Consider the following 19,572-nt stretch of genomic DNA (forward strand, 5'->3'; position numbering starts at 1 on the left):
AACATTTCAGCTGATTGCTGGTGTATGTGTATGTCATCTGATTGCTTGTAGTTGAGGGTGGGTGAGAGCATAAAATACAGTAGTCAGTGATTTAATCTGGGTCATGTACAACGTATGTTTGATTTCTTTGAAAGGCAACTGGGTACTTAATTTGGTCTAGGAGGAGGTCTGAGAGGGCAATTTAAGTCATTTAGCGTTTGACAAGCAGTTTAGAGGAGGGTCTGAGGTTGGTTAGGATTTCCACTTAAAATCCCCCACACTTCAGAATGTATCACATATAATTGTTATTAACTTATTCCCTCCTAACACAAACCCAGCTTTCACTGGCATGCAGAATCTTTGTGCTCATTTACCACACTACCCACACTAGCGTGGGCTGTACTGGTAGGCTATCTCACATGAAACTTGGATGCACAGTGGCCTGCCTAAGCCCCCAGAGGTCCTCTTATTTGACTATGGATCATGCCCAATGCCCCTCCCCAACCACAAGAGATGGGAAGCTCAGTTGACTGGCTCCCTACCAACTCAACTCTGACCACAACCAATTGACCAGACTAGCCTGTACATTCAACAAGGGTTGTATTCGACAAAGCAATAAGATGAATGGTTTATTAATACAAAGATTTTGCCTACTGGCCCAAATGTTTGATCCTATCTGAAGACTGTCTTTTTTAAAAAAAGGAATTATTTTTTGATAGGTTTTTCTAGTCATAAAGAAATACATATACATTTTAAGGTCTGGGGGAGGCTGAGCTGCAGCAACTTGCACCCAGTATTACTTCTGCTGTATACTCATTACAACCTGCTGCTCCTCACATCCCATATTCTGCTGGTAGAGGTTGCTCCTGTTTATGTGCTACATGATTCCTTCAAATCATGTACCAAGAAAACAATGTGTACTCCCAGAATGTTTAGTAATGTGGCTACAGTGTCTTTCTGTAAATGCATACCACACATCTCTGTTACTCCATTGTCAGTTTCTCTGTTTTTTTTAATCTGTTGCATCTCATGTTCCTATCACACCTAATTCTTCTTCCTGAAATGCTTTCAGCCAATCATCTTCAGGCACCTTTCCCTTTCCTTTGCCATTTTCCTCCATTTTGTTCTATCCATCACTGACCAAGCTCCATGCACATTCAAACTATAACCTACTCTCTCACCATTCTGCTCTGTCCTTTACCAAGCTCCACCTACATTCCAATTGTAAAGCTACTAACTCCTTGCAAGGAACAGAATATATTTCCTCATCCGCTGCCCATTCTGCACCAGAATGGGGTGCTCTAGAGGACTTTTTCCTATCAGACAAAGTGTTGATAATGATCCTATGGAGGAGACTCAGTGAGTCCAATGGTCAGACATTGCCTCAGGACTTTAGGTATAGCTCTTACAATGTGATCATCCCAATGAAACTGACCTCCAGATGTGGAAAACAAGAACCCCGAGACATTACCTAGCTGCTCAGTTTGAGGGAAAGAGCCATATGCTGAAGCTCAGGAAAAAGAGGGGCCTTGTCCCTAAAAATGTACCAGTCTTCACTTACACTAAAAAGGGGTCTTTTAACTCCTAGGGCCCCAGGTTTTCCTGGGTGAGAACTTGACCAAGATCTAAATACAAAAAAGGGGGGGCCTAGGTACTAACCCATGGGTTATATCCGCATATCCCACACCCTCCAGTCTACTCTCAGAATATTAGTAAAATTCCAAAGAAGGTCCCTTCATCAAATGGATGTTTTGCACCTACCCCAAATCCTGCATGCCATACGTGTGTATTATTACACTGTCAACATATTGAACTATCTCCCATTTCTTGGTCCCCTGCTTCTCAACTTCCCATTGCACTTGCCTCTTCTTCCCATAACCCTTTAACCCAGCTATCTCTATTACACCTTTCCCCTTCCACCTTGTGCTTCCCTATTCTCCATTCTATTATTTCTCTGATTCTCCAGGCTCCGCCTACATTCTAAAGATAACTGCAATGATTGTTGCCAGGGTCAGAATCCTCCCTTTCCTTGTCTAGCTCACATACAACCACCTTCTCATCTTCTTTCGGGTCTGCTCTCAGCTGAGTTGTGGGAGGCTTTTGGGGCTGGGATAGAAAGCTAGAGCAGGGTATTCTGGAGGTTGCTTTCCACTGTCAGGGAAAATGACTAGCCACCATGTGTGGCTGCTAGTGCTGATCTCATTCAATGTTGTGAGTGGGAATGCAGATCAGAAACCACCACAGGGTTTTAGATATGCCTCTTATGAGGTGACCATCCCAAAGAAATTGACCCCTAGATATGGAGAACAAAATCCCCATGATGTCACCTACCTATTGCAAATTGAGGGAAAAGAGCATGTGATTCATCTCAAGCAAAAGAGGGGCTTTGTCCCTAAGCGTTTCCCTGTCTTCACTTACAGTAAGGAAGGGGACCTCCAGACGGACTATCCTTTCATAAGAGATGACTGCTTCTACCGTGGCTTTGTCCAAGGCAAGCCTTCCTCTTGGGTTACCCTCAGCACTTGTTCAGGGGGCCTCAGGGGTCTGCTGCACTTAGAAAATGACACCTATGAAATTGAGCCTATTCAGGGATCTACTACTTCTCAGCACATGGTATATAGGTTGGAAGAAAAGGAGGATACTATCCATATGAGGTGTGGGCTAACAGAGGAAGAACAACGTCGTCAAGAGGCCATGATCCCAGAGAGAGAGCATTTACCAGCCAAACGTTCTGAAAATGACTGGTGGACAGACTCCAGGTATGTAGAAGTTGCAATTGTGGTGGAACAAAAACTATATATACAGCTTGGGAGAAATCAAACTTTGACCAGTGCACGTGTTCTAGAGATAGTCCATACTGCCAATGCATTCTTTAAGCCTCTTGGTGTTGTTTTGTCGGTAGCTGGCTTGGAGATATGGTCAGAAAAGAACCTCATAGCAATTGCTGATAAAATGTCACAATTACTTGAAACTTTCAATACTTGGAGAAAAAACACACTAAATAAACATTTACCTAATGATGCCGGTCACTTATTTGTACATAAACTGTATGGACAGATAGCTGGATTAGCATTCACAGCAACAATTTGTAGCTCTCACTGGGCATCTGGTGTTGAATCTTATGTGGGTTACAGTGTGTCCTTTTTTGCTGTGCTTTTTGCCCATGAATTAGGACATAATCTTGGCATGCAACATGATGGAACATACTGTACTTGTGAACGAAAATCCTGCATTATGGCTGCTTTTCCAGATGAAGTCGATCAGTTTAGCAATTGCAGTTATAACGATTATTATAAACTAAGGAACTCTAACTGCTTGCTCACTCCACCAACAGCTGGTCAAAAAAATAATCTCAATTATTGTGGCAACGAAATAGTGGAAGATGAAGAGCAATGCGACTGTGGCTCACCAGCTAAGTGTAAGTCAGATCCATGTTGCCAATCTAATTGTAGGCTGAGTCCAGGTGCCACTTGTGCTTTTGGACAGTGCTGCACTAAGTGTCAGTATCTTCCAGCTGGAACTATTTGCAGAGCGAAAACTAGCAACTGTGATCTTCCTGAGTACTGCAACGGGTCATCACAATTGTGTCCTGAAGATGTTTATATGCAGGATGGTGCCCCATGCAATAGTGCTGTACACTGTTATCATGGGAATTGCGCTACTCACAGTGAGCAGTGCAAAATGATCTTTGGCAAGAAAGCATCAGCTGCTTCAGACAATTGCTTCAAAGTAATGAATGCTCGTGGTGATCGCTTTGGCAACTGTGGCCTGGGACTTGGAACTTACAAGAAATGTAATGCTGAGAACGTCCTGTGTGGGCAAATCCAGTGCACTAACGTGCAGACACTTCCTTCTTTGGTGGAACACCGCACCATAATTCAAACCTTAATTGGCAGTACCCAATGCTGGGGTGCAGATTACCACTTTGGAATGGATATAATCGATACTGCAGCAGTGAGAGATGGCACCCCTTGTGGGACTGGCATGTTGTGCATTAGTAGGGAATGCAAGAGCATGTCCCTCTTGAAGTATGATTGTAATGTGTCAAAGTGCCATAATCGGGGGAAATGCAACAACCACAAACATTGTCATTGTGATTATGGCTGGGCTCCTCCTGACTGTCTCAATAAAGGCTATGGTGGCAGCATTGACAGTGGACCAGCTCCACAAGGCATGAGTGGTACCGTGATAGCAATTATTGTAGGAACTGCATTTGTCATTTTTGCTGCTATTGGCCTGACTTTGTTTTACAGGACTATACTGCTATATCACTTAAGAAGACTGATTTCAAGAATCCATCCAATAGAATCAATGCAGGAAGTAAGCACACAGTAGATCAGAGAAGTGAACAATGCACTCGCTATATCAAAAACTGAGAAAGGAAATTAAGTAGAGTAATATGCAAAACATATATTTGTGTCTGTAAGGTTTTCATTAGCATTTTTTAACTGATCTTTGATGTAATTTATCTCCAGATAAAATATTGCACTCACTGAAAAACCCCCACAATATGTATATATGTGTGCATTTACATATACACATAAACACTTTCAAAGCTCTCTGTAACACCAATGTTGTTGTTTTTTTTAAAAAAAACCATAATGAATGACATAAAATAAGAACATAGGAAGTTGCCTTGTATTGAGCCAGACCTTTGGTCCATCTAACTCAGTATTGTCTACACCAGGAACAGGCAAACTTGGCCCTTCAGATGTTTTGGGACTACAACTCCCATCATCCCTGACCACTGGTCCTGTTAGCTAGGGATGATGGGAGTTGTAGTTCCAAAACATCTGGAAGGCCAAGTTTGCCTATGCCTGGTCTACACTGACTGATAGTCTCCAGGATTTCAGACTGAGGTCTCTCCTAGCCTTACCTGGAAGTGTTAGGGATTGAACCTGAGACATTATGCATACAAAGCGGATGTCCTACCACTGACCTAGGGTTCTTCACCATTATCGGGCAAAGAGAGCTCAGTCAGTAGAGCATTGGATTCTTAATCTCAGGGCTGTGGGTTTGAGCCCTATGTTGGGCAAAATACTCCTGCATTACAAGGGGTTGAACTAAATGACCCTCGAGGTCCCATCCAACTCTACAATTCTACGAGATTTGGTCAACAATAAAATTACATTGAGATAACAAATACATCATAAATGAATAGATCAGATTAGTACATCAACATTTCTGGTTCAACCTTCAGGGAAAGCCTGAGTGGAAAGATAAGCTTTAAGCAGGCACCTAAATGCCACTAGTACAGGAATCTTCTTGATGTTCACTGGAAGCATATTGCAATGGGCAGGTGCCACATCACTAAAAGCCCTGCTATTAATGAACCTAACACAAACCTTGGGAGCAAACGGTACTACCAGGAGTGTCTCTCCTGAAAATGAAGTGACCACCAGCAGCATACAAGTGGTAAGGCATTCTTAGAAGTAGTGTGATGCCAAGCTGTTCAAGGCTTTATATACTAACAGCAAGACATTAAACTTGACTCAGTAGCATACTGGCAGTCAGTGCAGCTCTTTCAGTTAGGTCAGTGTTTCCCAACCTTTTTTGGGCAAAGGCACACTTGTTTCATGAAAAAAATCTCGAGGCACACCACCATGTGGGGCACGTTACAGCCCCGTGACGTCAGCGCGCAGCGTCACGCCGGGAGGGACGCACGAAAGTGTAAGTTTCAATTTTTTCCCCTCCCCTTGCCTTCCTTCTGTGCCAACCGCCAAAAAGCCAAGAATCGCGGGACCGCCGGCGGAGGGGGGGAGGGCGAGCGGAGGCAGCGGCGAGCCCCGTTCCTCCCCATCCGCCCCATTCCGTGCAAGGAGCGCGAACAGGTGTGAGAAGGGGGTCAAACCTGCGGGTCGGCGCCGGGGAACCTCCAAGCTTTGGGGGTGGGGGGGGGGAGGCAGCAAAGCGAGGCAGGAAGGAGAGTGCGGCTTGGCTGGGTGAGCTTTGGCAGGGGCAGGGAATGAGAGCCGCGAGGCGGGCGCGGCGGACGGAGGTGCTGCCCGCCGAGCTCGCAGGCAGCCAGGCAGGCAGACGGCGAGAGCCCCGCGCTGGGCGGCCTCTCCTCACCGCTGCCGCCCCGCCTCTCGCCGCCCGACTCGCCCGCCTCCCTCCGGGGACGGCGCCCCAATCGAAAATTTGCCTTTTTTTAAAAAAAAAATCTTTCGAATTTTTTAATTTTTCCCACGGCACACCAGGCAACATCTCGCGGCACACTAGTGTGCCGCGGAACAGTGGTTGAAAAACACTGAGTTAGGTGTTATATGCATGGCTGGCCCATCCATGAGGTGGGGGTGAAGCAGCAGCTTCAGGCAGCTGAAGCCCCCAAAGTGCTGTCCCCGCAGGCACCCCATCCACTCTGATGGACAAAATCTCATGAGATCCCATTGAGCTAAGATATTGGCACCACAGCTGGCGGAGGTGGGTGGAGAAGAGGCAATGCTGCAGCAATGCGGGCAACACGGCACCATTTCACCTCAAGTGGCAAAATGGGATGCACCACCCCTACTAATATGTTATTAGTAGAGCACCCCTTTCAACAGCCTTGCTGCTACATTCTGCACTAAGCTGCAGCTTCTATATCAGCTTTAAGGGCAGCCCCAGAGGGAGCATATTGCAGTAACCCTATTTGGAGGTAACCATTAACTAGACTAGTATGGTTTCACTATCCAGTAACAGCTATAGCAGACACACCAGCTGAAGCTGGCAGAAGGCACTTCTAGTCACTGAAGCAACTTGGATATCCAGTAACAAAGATGGTGCACCCCCAAGTTACATACCTGTTGCTATGAAGGGACTACAACTCCATCCTTAACAAGCAAGCAATCTTGTTCAGCTCTGTTTATAGACCTTCTTCCAGTCCACCACTGCTCCCAGGCACCACTGTGCCCAGTTCCTGCATGACAACACAAGATTTAAGATGCCATGGAGAAACAGTGGAATGCAGAATAGCATTTAGTGAATGTTCTTGAGCAACAGAATGTTGTCTCTCCCTGCTCCCGCTCCCCCAGTGTGCCCCAATCTGTTCTAGAGTTCCCTCAACTCTATGGAGCAGATTTTGGGAGGCCATACAGGGGGAGGATGGGGGAAGTCATGCTACACAGGCAGCTATCCTTACACTGATTGGACATAGTAATTGAATACTGCCCATAGATTTGAGTGTCATCAGCATCCTGAAGACCCATGTTCCAAATCCCCTAATGACTACTCTGACTTCACTCTTCACAATCCTTCTAAAAGTAACCTCCATAACACTGTGTAACACTTCATGTACAGTGGTACCCCGCAAGACGAATGCCTCGCAAGACGGAAAACCCGCAAGACGAAAGGGTTTTCTGTTTTGGAGGCGCTTCGCAAGACGAATTTCCCTATGGGCTTGCATCGCAAGACGAAAGCCCATAGGGAAATGCTGGCGGTCGGGAGCAAAGACTTTCGCCCACAGCCGGCCTTCAGAAGAGGACCTCTTCTGAAGGCCGGCGGGGAGCAAAAGTCTTTGCTCCCCCCCGCCTGCCTTCCCCCCCCCGCCTGCCCCGGGCGATCTTAAAATGCTGGCGGGCGGGAGCAAAGCGTTCGCTGCCGACCCCCAGCATTTTAAAATCTCCCCGGGACAGCAGAGAAGTCTCTGTCCCGGGGAGATTTTAAAATGCTGGGGGTCGGGAGCGTTCGCTGCCGACCCCCAGCATTTTAAAACGCTGTTCCGAAGCGGGGGCGGGAACAGCTGCCCCAGCCGCCCCGCTTCGGAACGATGTTCCGAAGGGGGGAGGTGGGGCGGGAACAGCCGCCCCATCCGCCCCGCTTCGGAACGATGTTCCGAAGGGGGGAGGTGGGGCGGGAACAGCCGCCCCAGCCGCCCCGCTTCGGAACGATGTTCCGAAGGGGGGAGGTGGGGCGGGAACAGCCGCCCCATCCGCACCGCTTCGGAACGATGTTCCGAAGGGGGGAGGTGGGGCGGGAACAGCCGCCCCATCCGCCCCGCTTCGGAACGATGTTCCGAAGGGGGGAGGTGGGGCGGGAACAGCTGCCCCAGCTGCCGGGCTTCGTAGCGCTGCTGCGAAGCCGGGCGGGGGGGGTGGGGGTGGGAACACCTTCTGAAGGCGGGCAGGGGGCGAAAGTCTTTGCTCCCCCCTGCCTGCCATCCCAGGGGCTTTTAAATCGCCCCGGACAGCGGAGAAGTCCTCCGCTGTCCGGGGCGATTTTAAAATGCCGCCCGCCAGCATTTTAAGATCGCCCGGACAGCGGAGAAGTCCTCCGCTGTCCCAGGGTTTTTTAAAATGCTGGGGGTGGGAAGAAAAGCCCTTGCCCCCCCCCCAGCCTTCAGAAGAGGTCCGGGGACAGACTGTCCCCGGACCTGGCCTGAAGGTGGTTTCCCTAGGAACGCATTAATTGATTTTCAATGCATTCCTATGGGAAACCGTGCATCGCAAGACGAAAAACCCGCAAGACGAAGAGAATTGCGGAACGAATTAAATTTCGTCTTGCGAGGCACCACTGTATTGGATGAAGTGGACAGTAATCCATGAAAGTTTATGCCATAATAAATATATTCATCTTTATAGTGCCAGAAGGCTTTGCTTTTTCAGCAAAACAGAAAAATGAAAATGAAGGCTAAGCTTTTTGTAACAGAAAAGAAAGGATTTTTAATGATAATATATTTACAATTGATTTTTCAACCTAAAATCAGTACACACACACCTTTTACCTTCCTCTTTCATACAACACAATGTGAATGAAACAAACCAGAAGTGATAAGGTAACCATACCATTAACAGTGGTATAACATATGCCTACTCAAAAGAAATTCACACTGGATTTAATGGGACTTACTCCTACGTAAATAGATCTAGGATTGTAGTCTACCAGTGACATCTTCATACAGCTACCATAGCTTCCCATTCCTCCAGAATACAGCAAAAAAACCAAAACAAAATCCTTGCATTTTACCATTGGCAGAGGGCTCGCGGTATCAGTTTTCCTCGTAGGGGTTCCTCTAACAATCTCCGTCACGACCTCGGGTCGCTCCAGCCGTTTTTGTCACGGCTCCTGGAACCACGAAGCTCTTCAAGCCGTTTCCCTCAGAGCTGAGAGAACTAGACTTCTCTCCCTCGCTTGCTGTGATCCACAGGACAGGATTTCTCCCCTGCCTCAAGAGTGCCAGCATGCTCCCTCCAAGCCTCAGCTGGTCCAAGTCCTCCCCCAAGCGGTGGTTTAGCAGCCAGGGAGCCGAGACGTCCAAAGTTTGCATGCTGCGTTTCATGCGTAAAATAAAAGAGAATAAAATTGAGGAGGAGCTGATGGATGAGGCGAACTCCCTGGCCTGTGCTGCTTCTGCTCTGCCCACCCCTCCTGGCGCGCACGTCTCCTGGCGTGGGACCGCTTTGGGTTTTATGTATAACATTTGGGATTTAGATGATGGAAGTGGCGTCCCGTTTTTGAAAAATAGGCGCAATTCCTCATAGACGATGAACCTGAAGCCCTCTCCTTACTACTTGCAAACAGTACTGCCTAAAATGTTGTCGCTACTGACTGCCTTTATATTTTGTGAGATGGCGGTCTAAATCATTATTGTTAATTAGTATTAATGGTTATTATTGATTATTATTCATACCACCGCCCTTATATTTCGTGAGAGGGCGGCTTACAACATAATATAAATACTTCCATAAATAATAAACGAACGAGACCCTCAGGACTCCGGAAACGACACGTCTCTCCACCCGCTCCCCGCACCTGAGGAAGCGACTGCCTGGCGGGGAAGGGCCAGCGCGCAAGTTGCCAAAGCCCTTGAGGACTACGAGTCCCAGAATCCTCAGCGGCTGCCTTCCTTTCCTCCTGTCGTGAGGCTGATAAAACTGAAAGTGCTGCCGCCGCTGTTGCTGCTGCTGCGGCAGCCGCCGCTTTGGTCCGGTTGTTTCACCTTCAAACGCGCGCAGAAGGGGCGGCCGGGCGGAAGGCAGCGCCGCTGAGGAACAAAGCATGAACGGGGGAGTGGATTACCTCCTCTCCGAGGAAGTGATCGATCTCACCAGAGGACCTTCAGGTACAACTCCAGAGTGGGGGGTGGGGTGGGGAGAGGGCGGCCGCCGCGTGGGCTTGGATCGCTGCCTTTCGCTTCCGAGATTTGACCCGGCCAACTTCCCCGAGCGCCGAGCAATCACCAACTTTCGGATCTGGGTCCTGACTCTTGAGGTAGTAGGAAAGCGCCCGGCTGAGGCCTGTATACTTTTTGTCCTTGCGAAGGCGCTTATACAGAACTTCACTGCGTGGGCGAGAGGACGCCTCTGTTTGGAAATGTTAATAATAGACTGTGCCGACTCGGTGCAGCTTTTTCGGCCTCTCTCTCCCCGCACCCCTTGCAGCACGAGAGAGAACGGTTCCCACGGCATTGCAATCTGGCTCACATCACATTGCCTACCATTTTAAGTCGCTACATCACATGCTTACCATTTTGAGTTATTATATATTTACTGGATCGAAGGCTTTAAACTTAACCTTCGGCCTCACTCAGAATTGCATTGATTTCTTAATAGGGCAAGCACATTTTTGTTTTTCTGAGAATATATTTGAGGCAAACTGCATGTATTTGCAGGTGCAGTGGAACTCTGTATGATCTACTCACACACACCAACAGCAGAATGCAAGACTGAGATTGCAGTCCTGTGCACACTTCCCTTGTACTAAGTTCCCTTGAATGCAAGGGAGCTTCTGAATTAGAACATAAGAAGAGCCTCCTGGATCAGGCCAAGGGCCCATCTAGTCCAGCAGCCTGTTCTCATAGTGGCTAACCAGATACCTGTGGAAAACCAGCAAGCAGGATTCAGTCACAAGAGCAGAGCACTCACCCCTCCTATATACACAGATGTATAGGCTCCCACTTGCTGCACGATAGAAGAGTGAGATAGAGCTGTTGCAGAAAGAAGAGTGAGATAGAAGAGTGAGATAGAGCTGTTGCAGAAAGAAAGGAACTGTCCATATCCTATCATGTTTGCTACAGTTCAGAATTTGCCCCAAATTAAAGCTCATAAGTCCTCCTTTGAATACTAAGATTCATACAGTACAGGCTACCTTTTCGCAACTTTGGTTCATTTTGATTGCTTTCTAATTTAGCGTATTTGACAATTTCATATCATGTGGCCTTGATTATTTCCTTTTAACATTGCCCGATGGACTAATCCCAATGCTAATATGAATTGTGACCTGTGCTAATGGCATTCTCCAGTAGAAGAGTAGAATCTGGGTGTACTCATCACTCTAGCTCAAAATGATTCCTATTAACATCACAAAATATCTTACCCTGCCATTGCCATAGTAAAAAGGCAAGCCTCTTTTTAACCAGGATTTGCAAATCCTGCTTTCAAATTTTGATTAAAGTTGGAACCTTGGTTTAGACATTGGGTGTGGATGGAAAAGGTGAAGCACATTATGGCTGACTGGGAAGGGAGGGAGCATTTGAGCCTGCTGCTGACTTTTGTGTTTAAAAGATTGGCAGCATCTGGAATGGAATCTGGGATTTGAGAACAGTTTCAGGTTAAGAGCGGACCTCCAGAACGAATTAAGTTCTTAACCCAAGGTACCACTGTACTAGTGGTTGCAGACTGGATCTGCACCCCACTTACCCCTCTCATTGTCAACTCTTCTTTGTAGAATCTCCTGAATACTTTTCTGTAGAAATTTGGCTTTCTTGATTGCCTGTCCTTTGCTGCCTGGAAAAGTGAGATGGCATGAATAATGAACTCTAGGCTAGTAGGATTCAACTGTTTCAGGGCCAGGACTATGCCTCAACATGGGGCTTTTCTTCCTTCCTTCCATATATATCCTTCGCTCTTTAGAGTGACCAGAAGCAAAGGCAGCAGGGCTGCCGTATTTTTGACAGCTGTATAAAAGGGGATTTTTTTGTGTGGGCACAGCTTGACATGCAAGAGTGAAGATACCAAAATATTTTCTTTGACACATATATAATAGGTGAAGGAAATCTGTCACCTGTATCTGGTCACTATTTCTCACCACGACCATCATTCCCCTTTAAAATTAACAAAGTGGAGCCACTGATGTGACCGACCATAGACTGGGCCCCAATCCACTCACTTTACTCTCTGTCTCTGAAATGCTGCTTGTTGCTCACAAGCAATTTCTCACTAACAGTCCAAATTTGGTCTAGCCAAACCTCCCCCAACTGGGTGCCCTCCAATATTTTTTGGCTACAAGTGCTGTTAGCCACAGCCAGCATCTCTGGTAGTTGGGGATGATGGAAGTTGTAGTCCAAGGCATCTGCTTGGGGAAGGCTGGCCTAGCCTGCTAAAATTCTTAGCAACTGACAAGGCAACCTGCATCAGAACTATTTGATCTTGCACAATCCTCATAGGATTATGCCATTTTCTAGTACAGATGAAGGATCACATGTTTGAACACCTTGTATCATCATCATCATTATCTGCACATGAGCAGAGAAGATTTAATCCTAGCCTTTCTTCTTCCCATGCTCAGAAGGCATTTGAGCCGAGGGAGCAGTCACACATGGAATCTACCACTTGAGAATACAGAGCATGAAGTTCTGGGACCATGTAGTGTGCTTTTCTTCTTGGATGAGCCTCAGGATATAAAAACAGTAAACGAGGGGCAGAAAAGTGATTTAAACATTACTCTTGATTTTGTGTATATATGTTGATAAATGCACAATTCATTTTTTTGTCTTGCAAAAAAAATTGCAGCTATATATTCTGTCATCACGCCCGTAACCTAGCTTTAAGGGGGCATTAGGTGAATAGCTAATACAGTGGTACCTCAGGTTAAGAACTTAATTCGTTCCGGGGGTCTGTTCTTAAACTGAAGCACCACTTTAGCTAATGGGGCCTCCTGCGGCCGCTGCGCCGCCACCGCACGATTTCTGTTCTCATCCTGAAACAAAGTTCTTAACCCGAGGTAATATTTCTGGGTTAGCGGAGTCTGTAACCTGAAGCGTATGTAACCCGAGGTACCACTGTATATTTGAGTTTCTAACACTGGCTTTGTCTGATTAAGGTATGTGAAATGTACAAATTCAATTTTACATAAGGAGACATTTGCCTGACCTCATTCTTATGTGAAGATCGTGTATCCAGAAAGAAGGCCCTAAAACTATTGTAATTTCAGGCTTCTTTCCAAACCGTGTTACTTAACATTAAAGTGAAAAATATGCTTTTACTAGAATTGGTTTTTGTTTTTTTAAAAAAATATAGCATTGGCCTCGATCCCAGCTTTTGGCGTAGAGTTCTACTGGCATAGAAGGATGGCCTCAGTTGGGTATTTTGGGTGCCTGGCTTATTGCTAGTCCTGGTTCTTATTTCTGTCTACCTTGTTCTTGTTCTTAGGTTTGGGGTTTAATATAGTCGGTGGAACAGACCAGCAGTACATCTCCAATGACACGGGCATCTACGTTAGTCGAATCAAAGAAGATGGAGCTGCCGCCCTTGATGGACGCCTGCAGGAGGGGGACAAAATTTTAGCAGTAAGTAGTTTAGGCCCCTCCACAGAAATGGTTTCAGGCTCCACAGAAATGGTTTCAGGTTCCTCCTGCCTGAGAGCTGTTTGTTTCTGCAGTGAAAGGAAGGGAGCTTCCGGGTAAGATACTGATGCTGTTCCTCCACCTTTCTAGAAGTTTGGACTGTTTGCCTCTGCGGGAAAAGAAACCTTACTGATATCTTCCAAGTCCCGTCCCCCCCCAGCTAAAATTTAAAGTAGCAAATATTGCCTCACAGTAAAGGCTCTGTTGCACATTGAAAATGTAATATGTACTCACTGATGCCCTTAGGTCATCACACATCATTTTTCATTATGTGAGCCATATAAAAATGTGCTGTAAAGAGCCACAGATTTCCCTAGTGTGTTTCTAGAGAATGCATTGCTCTCGGTTTGAAGCCACTGTTTAACTTATGCTGCTCCATTCATGTATGTGGTGTTTTCAAGAGTAAGACAAGAGTCCCTGCTCTAAGAAGCTCACAAATCTAATTCCTCACATTGGTGCATGCTGGGAAACAGAAGGAGAGGCAAGGTGGCCAGGGATGCAAAAATGCAGTGTGAGAACCAAGTTTCACTGGTTGAGGGTGGAATTTCCCTGCCCCAAATCTCGTTCTATTTGTCAACTTATTATTATTTTTGCTTCACATGAAAATTGTCTTCAGGGCATCACAGTGTGCATGCAGTTGTGAGGGTGGGGAGATATGTAACCACGTTTCTCATAGCTCTGGACTCTGGAAATGGGCATGTGCTAACTTTTTATATTTACATTGGCTGTATTTTTATTGAGCCCTCCTTCTAAACATCACTCTTGATTTTAAGTAGAAATACTCATTTATAAGCAACTTTCTTCGGGAGGCAGTGATGTGGCTGTGTAGACATCCCTACTGCTTTGATTTGTTTTCGTCTAACCCCGTGTGGTTGGATACTAAGGCTTTCCCGCGCCTCAGTTTATGTGTGTGTGTCTGCCCCATCCAACCCTTCTGTTCTCACCTGGAAAATAGGTGACCTATGACAAATCCACAGCATCTAACAAAAAGAAGGTACACTTAGGCTGGGATAGTAATTGATTCAAATTGGATTTGTTTAGAGGTACTTGTCGGAATACTATCATATTGTGCTGTTTATTTTACAGTGCAGTACTTAAAACAGATAGGAATTCTTAATTGTTCTCAATGAGATTTATCCCAAGTAACGTACACTTACTGCTGAACACGTAAAGCTTTCCAATGCCAGCGTGATTTCACAAGCTTGGGTGTTTGCCTATAGTTAAGAAGTTATGGATTTTCTGTTTCAAGAATATATGGAGAATCCTGGCCGTTTCACTGCCTGTTCCCAAAATGTAAAAGGGTGTGAAGCCCTTTGAACACTTACGCACTGTGTCAGTGCTATGTACAATCCAGCATCTAACCTGGCTTGTTCGTGTATGCCTAATTTGTTGTTTTAAAATGGTTTTTTCTCAGGTTAATGGCAAGGAGCTGAAGAACATGCTGCACCAGCACGTTGTGGATCTGTTCAGGACTGCGGGCGATAAAGTATCACTAAAGGTTCAACATAGGGTGTGTATTATTTTGTTTCTTGGAACTTACCGCTATAGCTTGAAAGGTTATGCCCTGCCAACTGCTGCTTCTGAGGTAATCCATGAAGGTGAGGAGCCTTAAGAAGATGGGGGGCAGAAAGAGTTCCTATCTGGCTGTACATATATTTTAAACATGAAACTTTTCAATCCCTGTGTTACTCGCGGTGCCCTTTTTTCTGGTGTTCTTCCACCCACTGGAAAGATTTTGGATTGTGTAGTCTCAAGGCAAATGAGGTCACTACTTTGCTGAAGCTAAGCAGGTCTGGGTTTAGTCAGTATCTGGATGGGAACCAGAGAAGCCAGTGGCTGCCACCCTGAGTTTAATGATGGAAGGAAGTCGGTCTATAAATGTAATAAGCTAAACAAATATTTGTTGTTGGTATGCCCCCATGGCAGTGTTGGGGAGCCTGCAGGGCTAATCCGTCCCACCAGGTGGCCTCATTTGACCTGCCAAGCCATATTGGCCAAGCCACGTCCTCCTGCCCCACACCTGACTTCATATATAACATGAGGTGAGGGGAAGGTAAAGATGTGGCTGCGTCTAAAAAGGGTTTGCAAGTACCTGTTAGGCAGCACCTACAAAGCCCTGTGCTGCAGTGTGATGTGTCTTCAAGAGTGTCTCTCAGTTCTCTTGTTTCCGAACACTGTAAATGATTGCTGTTGCCACACACGTGGTCACCTTCAGAATAAATCTCACTCAACATGTGACATGCCAAAGGTAAAATCCTCTCCTTGATTACTGTAGCATGGAAAAAGATTTTCCAGCATCGGCATCATAATTATAAAAAAGTCTCTCTTGTCCCAAGCAGGATATGATCCAAAGTTTGAGGTTGAAGGTGGTTGGTGGGCTTTGTGGGAAAAGTGGCTGTTGAGGAAGGCATCTGCAGTCTGCCTTCAACAATGACAAGAAGCCATTCTCTAGAGGTGGGAGACTTTATGACTTATCTCAAGCATAATGTGGAGGCTAGATTTGGCGAAGGTAGGACATTGAAAATAAAAAAGAAAATTCGGGCAGTCTCATTCTTGTGCAAAGAGCACAAGCCGTCTAGGGTTAATGAATGTTCAGCTTTGTCAAATACTAATTTGGAGCAGATTTGTCCTCCGGTTTCCCGACTTGAGGGTGTTGCTCCTGCTTGGCTTGAGAAGTACGTGATCCTTAGAAATTGCTTGAGGTTTCTTGCTCTGGCTTGGCTGTCCTCAATGCTGCTCTCCTTCCTGTTTCAGCTGCTGCCCCAGAACGGTCCCTCAAGCCACCGAGGGGACGGAGACCCGGGAGGCCTTCCTTTGGCAGTTATCTTAGTGCCGGGGCTGGCCATAGCAGCGGCTGCCGTGTGGGCCTTCGTGCGATATCGGCAACGGGTGTGACTTGACACCACTTCTTCTGGAAGACCCACAGATCTACAAAATAATTTAAAGAGAGCAAATCAACAATCTTATTCTGGACTGGCATGGGGGAGGGAAGGAGAGAATCATTGCCTGATGTAAAGTTGCTGCTGCTTGTGATGTTGCGTATTTCATGTATATGGAGGTACGGTGATTGTTTCTGGACTTGGGATGTCCCACTAGACGGGTTCTGCTGAAGTTGGCATGATCGCCTTCTGATATTTCTTTTTCTTTTTTTGCCCCCTGAATGTTTTTGAAATGTGGGCTGTGATGCACAAGATCTATACAGTGAGCGTCTCGTGACCAGAGAGGGCTTTTATCATCCTTCTACTGCCTCTTGACAAGCTGCTTCTGTAACTTGGGCAAAACTTCTGGAGAAGTTGCGAGCCCAGCTGTGGTATGGTGGTTCTGTGGGGAGTCAAAATGCCTTGGAACAGGCAGCAGCTTCTGCTAGCCTGTTCAAAGAGCCTCTCTGGATTACAGATGCAGCATCTAAGTGGGTTGTTTTTGGTTTTTTGGTAAATGAAATTTTATTTTTAGAATTTCCCCTTTTTTCTTTCAAGTTTTCTCACAACCCATACGCATGCCCCTTGGACTGGGAGAGGAATGTATATAATGGTTGTGGTGGGCAGACTATTCTTTTAAAGGTATGCCTTAGAGAAGGATATTGAGTTTAGTCTAAGGCTTTTTAGACTAAAGTTCCCACTTCAGGTGGATTGCTGGTACAAAATAAGCCATAAGTGTGGGGATTGCCCTGAAAGGGCAGGAGGTGGCCTTGCTTAACAGGGCCATGTGGAGAAGGGAATGGGGTGCCAGCCACAGAGGCTGCTTAGGTTTTGTTCATGGACTTGGAAATACGTTCCATTGAAATTGGTGGGGTTGACTCCCAAGTAAGTACATGCATAGGATTAGAATACAAGGAAAAGGTTCAAATGAGATGTAACAGGAGCCCTAGTTGCAATGAGGGATCGTGCTCAGCTTCTTGAGAAGAAGCAGGAATCCATTGGGGTGAAAAAAAGCATGAAATATTAAGTAAGCCTTCCCCAAACTGGTGCACTCCAGATGCTAGTAGGACTACAACTCCCATCATCCTTGACCATGCCATCTCAGGGTGATGGGAGTTGGAGTCCAGCAACATCTGGAGGGCATCAAGTTGGGGAAGTGCATTAAGGCAAAGCAAAACTTTGGGGGGGGGTCTAATCAAAGAGTGCAGCTTTCCATTTATGGAAAGCTATATTGGGGTAGAATATTCATTTTCCCTGTGATACCTCTCTGCCAAAGTGGATGCACCTTCATGAGGGGTGTTGTTTGTCTACCCAACACTACTCTTTATGGAGAAGAACTGAGTGATGTGGCTTCTAGGAAGCGTAGCGATAGCTAATATTTACTTGGGAGAATTAATTTGGTGACACGTTTACTTTGGAGAAACAAAGCTAGCCTTGCCCACTCTGATTGTACATCTGCCCAGGAGATGCCTGTGCTACCGATTTCATGCTTCCGGCCACGTCAGCCTTGGGGCAGGGGAGGAGAAAGTTCAGCTAACTGTCACTGGGCTGTCATGGTACAACTAGGTGTGTCGAACTAAACTTACCTTTCTGCCTTGAACAGTTTGGGCAGGAAGATCAATGCTTGAGCTGAAGATCAGTGACTGCAAACCCCAGAGGACAGTGTGTGTCATACTGCATCCTTATTAACCCAGTTCATCCATCATGGTTTTTGACACCTTTAGGAAGTAGGAAAATATTATGCATGGCCCCATTGCATTTCCTTGCCTTTGCTTAAGCAGTGATTGTATGAGTATTATAGTCAACTGACAGCTAACCTTGCAATGATCTGGGGTAAATTCAGTGTTCATTTCAGAAGGACAAAAGCTGTAATCCTAAGCACAGTTACTAGGAAGTCAATCCAATGGAACTCTGGAGATTCCTTCTAAGAAATCATGTTTTGGGTTGAGAGATCAAATTAGTTCCCCCGGTCCTGGAGTACTGAGTGTCTCTTTCAAGTAATGAACATTGCATGTTCATGCCACACATCATCTGACTGAAGAGCCTGAATAGATTCCTATAAATGCCCAGTACAGTTTTTGAGCCATAATCTGTGGGCCTTGCTGCGACGAACCATTTTTTTAATAGAGGTGTTCGATGATGTTGAGATGGGACGCAAAGGAAAGGCAGCAACAACTTCACTTTCAAGACAATTAACCTTCCCACGTGGATTGCATTTTACTGTTCGATGGCTTGAGCAGCATCCGTTTCACGTTTCTTTGAGCGAATGTGTTTCCTGTACTTTGCAAAAGAACGTTGATGTGAGAGAGCTGTATGATGCCAAAAAAAATCACATATGCAATATATATATTGAGACTATAAATTGTAGTCTTACAGTGCTTTGCTTTCCTAATCTCTTAGCTTTTCTTTACAGGATTTTGAGGAAATGCTTGAGGTGTTTGTCATGACTGGTGCTTGGCTAGTGTAGAGCCCCGCACCCCTTTCCAGAACTTGAAAGAAGGGCTATAGCTTGGTGGTAGACCATCTACTTTGCATGGAGAAGGTCCCATGTTCAGTCCCTGGCATCTCCAGGTGGAGCTGGAAGAGACTTCTGAAAATCCTGGAGAGCTGTGGCCAGTCAGTGTTGACAATGCTGAGCCTTATGAACCAGTGGTCTGACTTCCTAGGGAAACTGGTTCCAGCAACCAGAACTTAGGTAAAGGTAAAGGTACCCCTGCCCGTACGGGCCAGTCATGTCCGACTCTAGGGTTGTGCGCTCATCTCACTTAAGAGGCCGGGGGCCAGCGCTGTCCGCAAACACATCCGGGTCACGTGGCCAGCGTGACGAAGCTGCTCTGGCGAGCCAGCACCAGCGCAGCACACGGAAACGCCGTTTACCTTCCCGCTAGAAAGCGGTACCTATTTATCTACTTACACTTAAGGGTGCTTTCGAACTGCTAGGTGGGCAGGAGCTGGGACCGAAAGATGGGAGCTCACCCCGCCGCGGGGATTCGAACCGCCGACCATACGATCGGCAAGTCCTAGGCACTGAGGTTTTACCCACAGTGCCACCCGCGTCCCTAACCAGAACTTAGTGCCATTAATATTATGCATTTACATACCACTTTCCAGTCCAAAGGTCCCCAAACCAGCAAA

General features: G+C 46.3%; 3 protein-coding genes across 3 annotated transcripts in view; all 3 read left to right on the forward strand.

The window, feature by feature from the left end:
* Window positions 1–4,390, forward strand: part of LOC308572643 (uncharacterized protein) — a gene marked incomplete at its 5' end in the record, with an annotated part of 82,741 nt that extends 78,351 nt beyond the window's left edge. The window contains 2 exons of the mRNA XM_081168865.1: window positions 2,400–2,738; window positions 4,233–4,390. Of these exons, the coding sequence (XP_081024991.1) occupies window positions 2,400–2,738; window positions 4,233–4,314 (421 nt within the window). The 3' untranslated portion in view covers window positions 4,315–4,390. The remainder of the gene's footprint in view (window positions 1–2,399; window positions 2,739–4,232) is intronic.
* On the forward strand, window positions 3,214–4,227 carry LOC308592729 (disintegrin and metalloproteinase domain-containing protein 21-like; the record flags this gene model as incomplete). The annotated part of the gene is made up of 1 exon (XM_081204433.1): window positions 3,214–4,227. A coding segment is annotated over one exon (1,014 nt), but the record flags the coding sequence as incomplete, so codon positions are not given.
* A 5,428-nt stretch (window positions 4,391–9,818) lies between the features above and the next one.
* Window positions 9,819–18,799, forward strand: SYNJ2BP (synaptojanin 2 binding protein). The gene is made up of 4 exons (XM_081186507.1): window positions 9,819–10,018; window positions 13,326–13,462; window positions 14,934–15,029; window positions 16,274–18,799. Exons 1-4 carry the CDS (start codon window positions 9,955–9,957, stop codon window positions 16,412–16,414), a joined length of 438 nt encoding a protein of 145 aa, XP_081042633.1. The 5' UTR covers window positions 9,819–9,954; the 3' UTR covers window positions 16,415–18,799.
* Window positions 18,800–19,572: the final 773 nt, after the last annotated feature.

The sequence above is a fragment of the Podarcis bocagei genome (assembly GCF_964188305.1).
Source record: "Podarcis bocagei genome assembly, chromosome: 1".
NCBI lineage: Eukaryota > Metazoa > Chordata > Lepidosauria > Squamata > Lacertidae > Podarcis > Podarcis bocagei.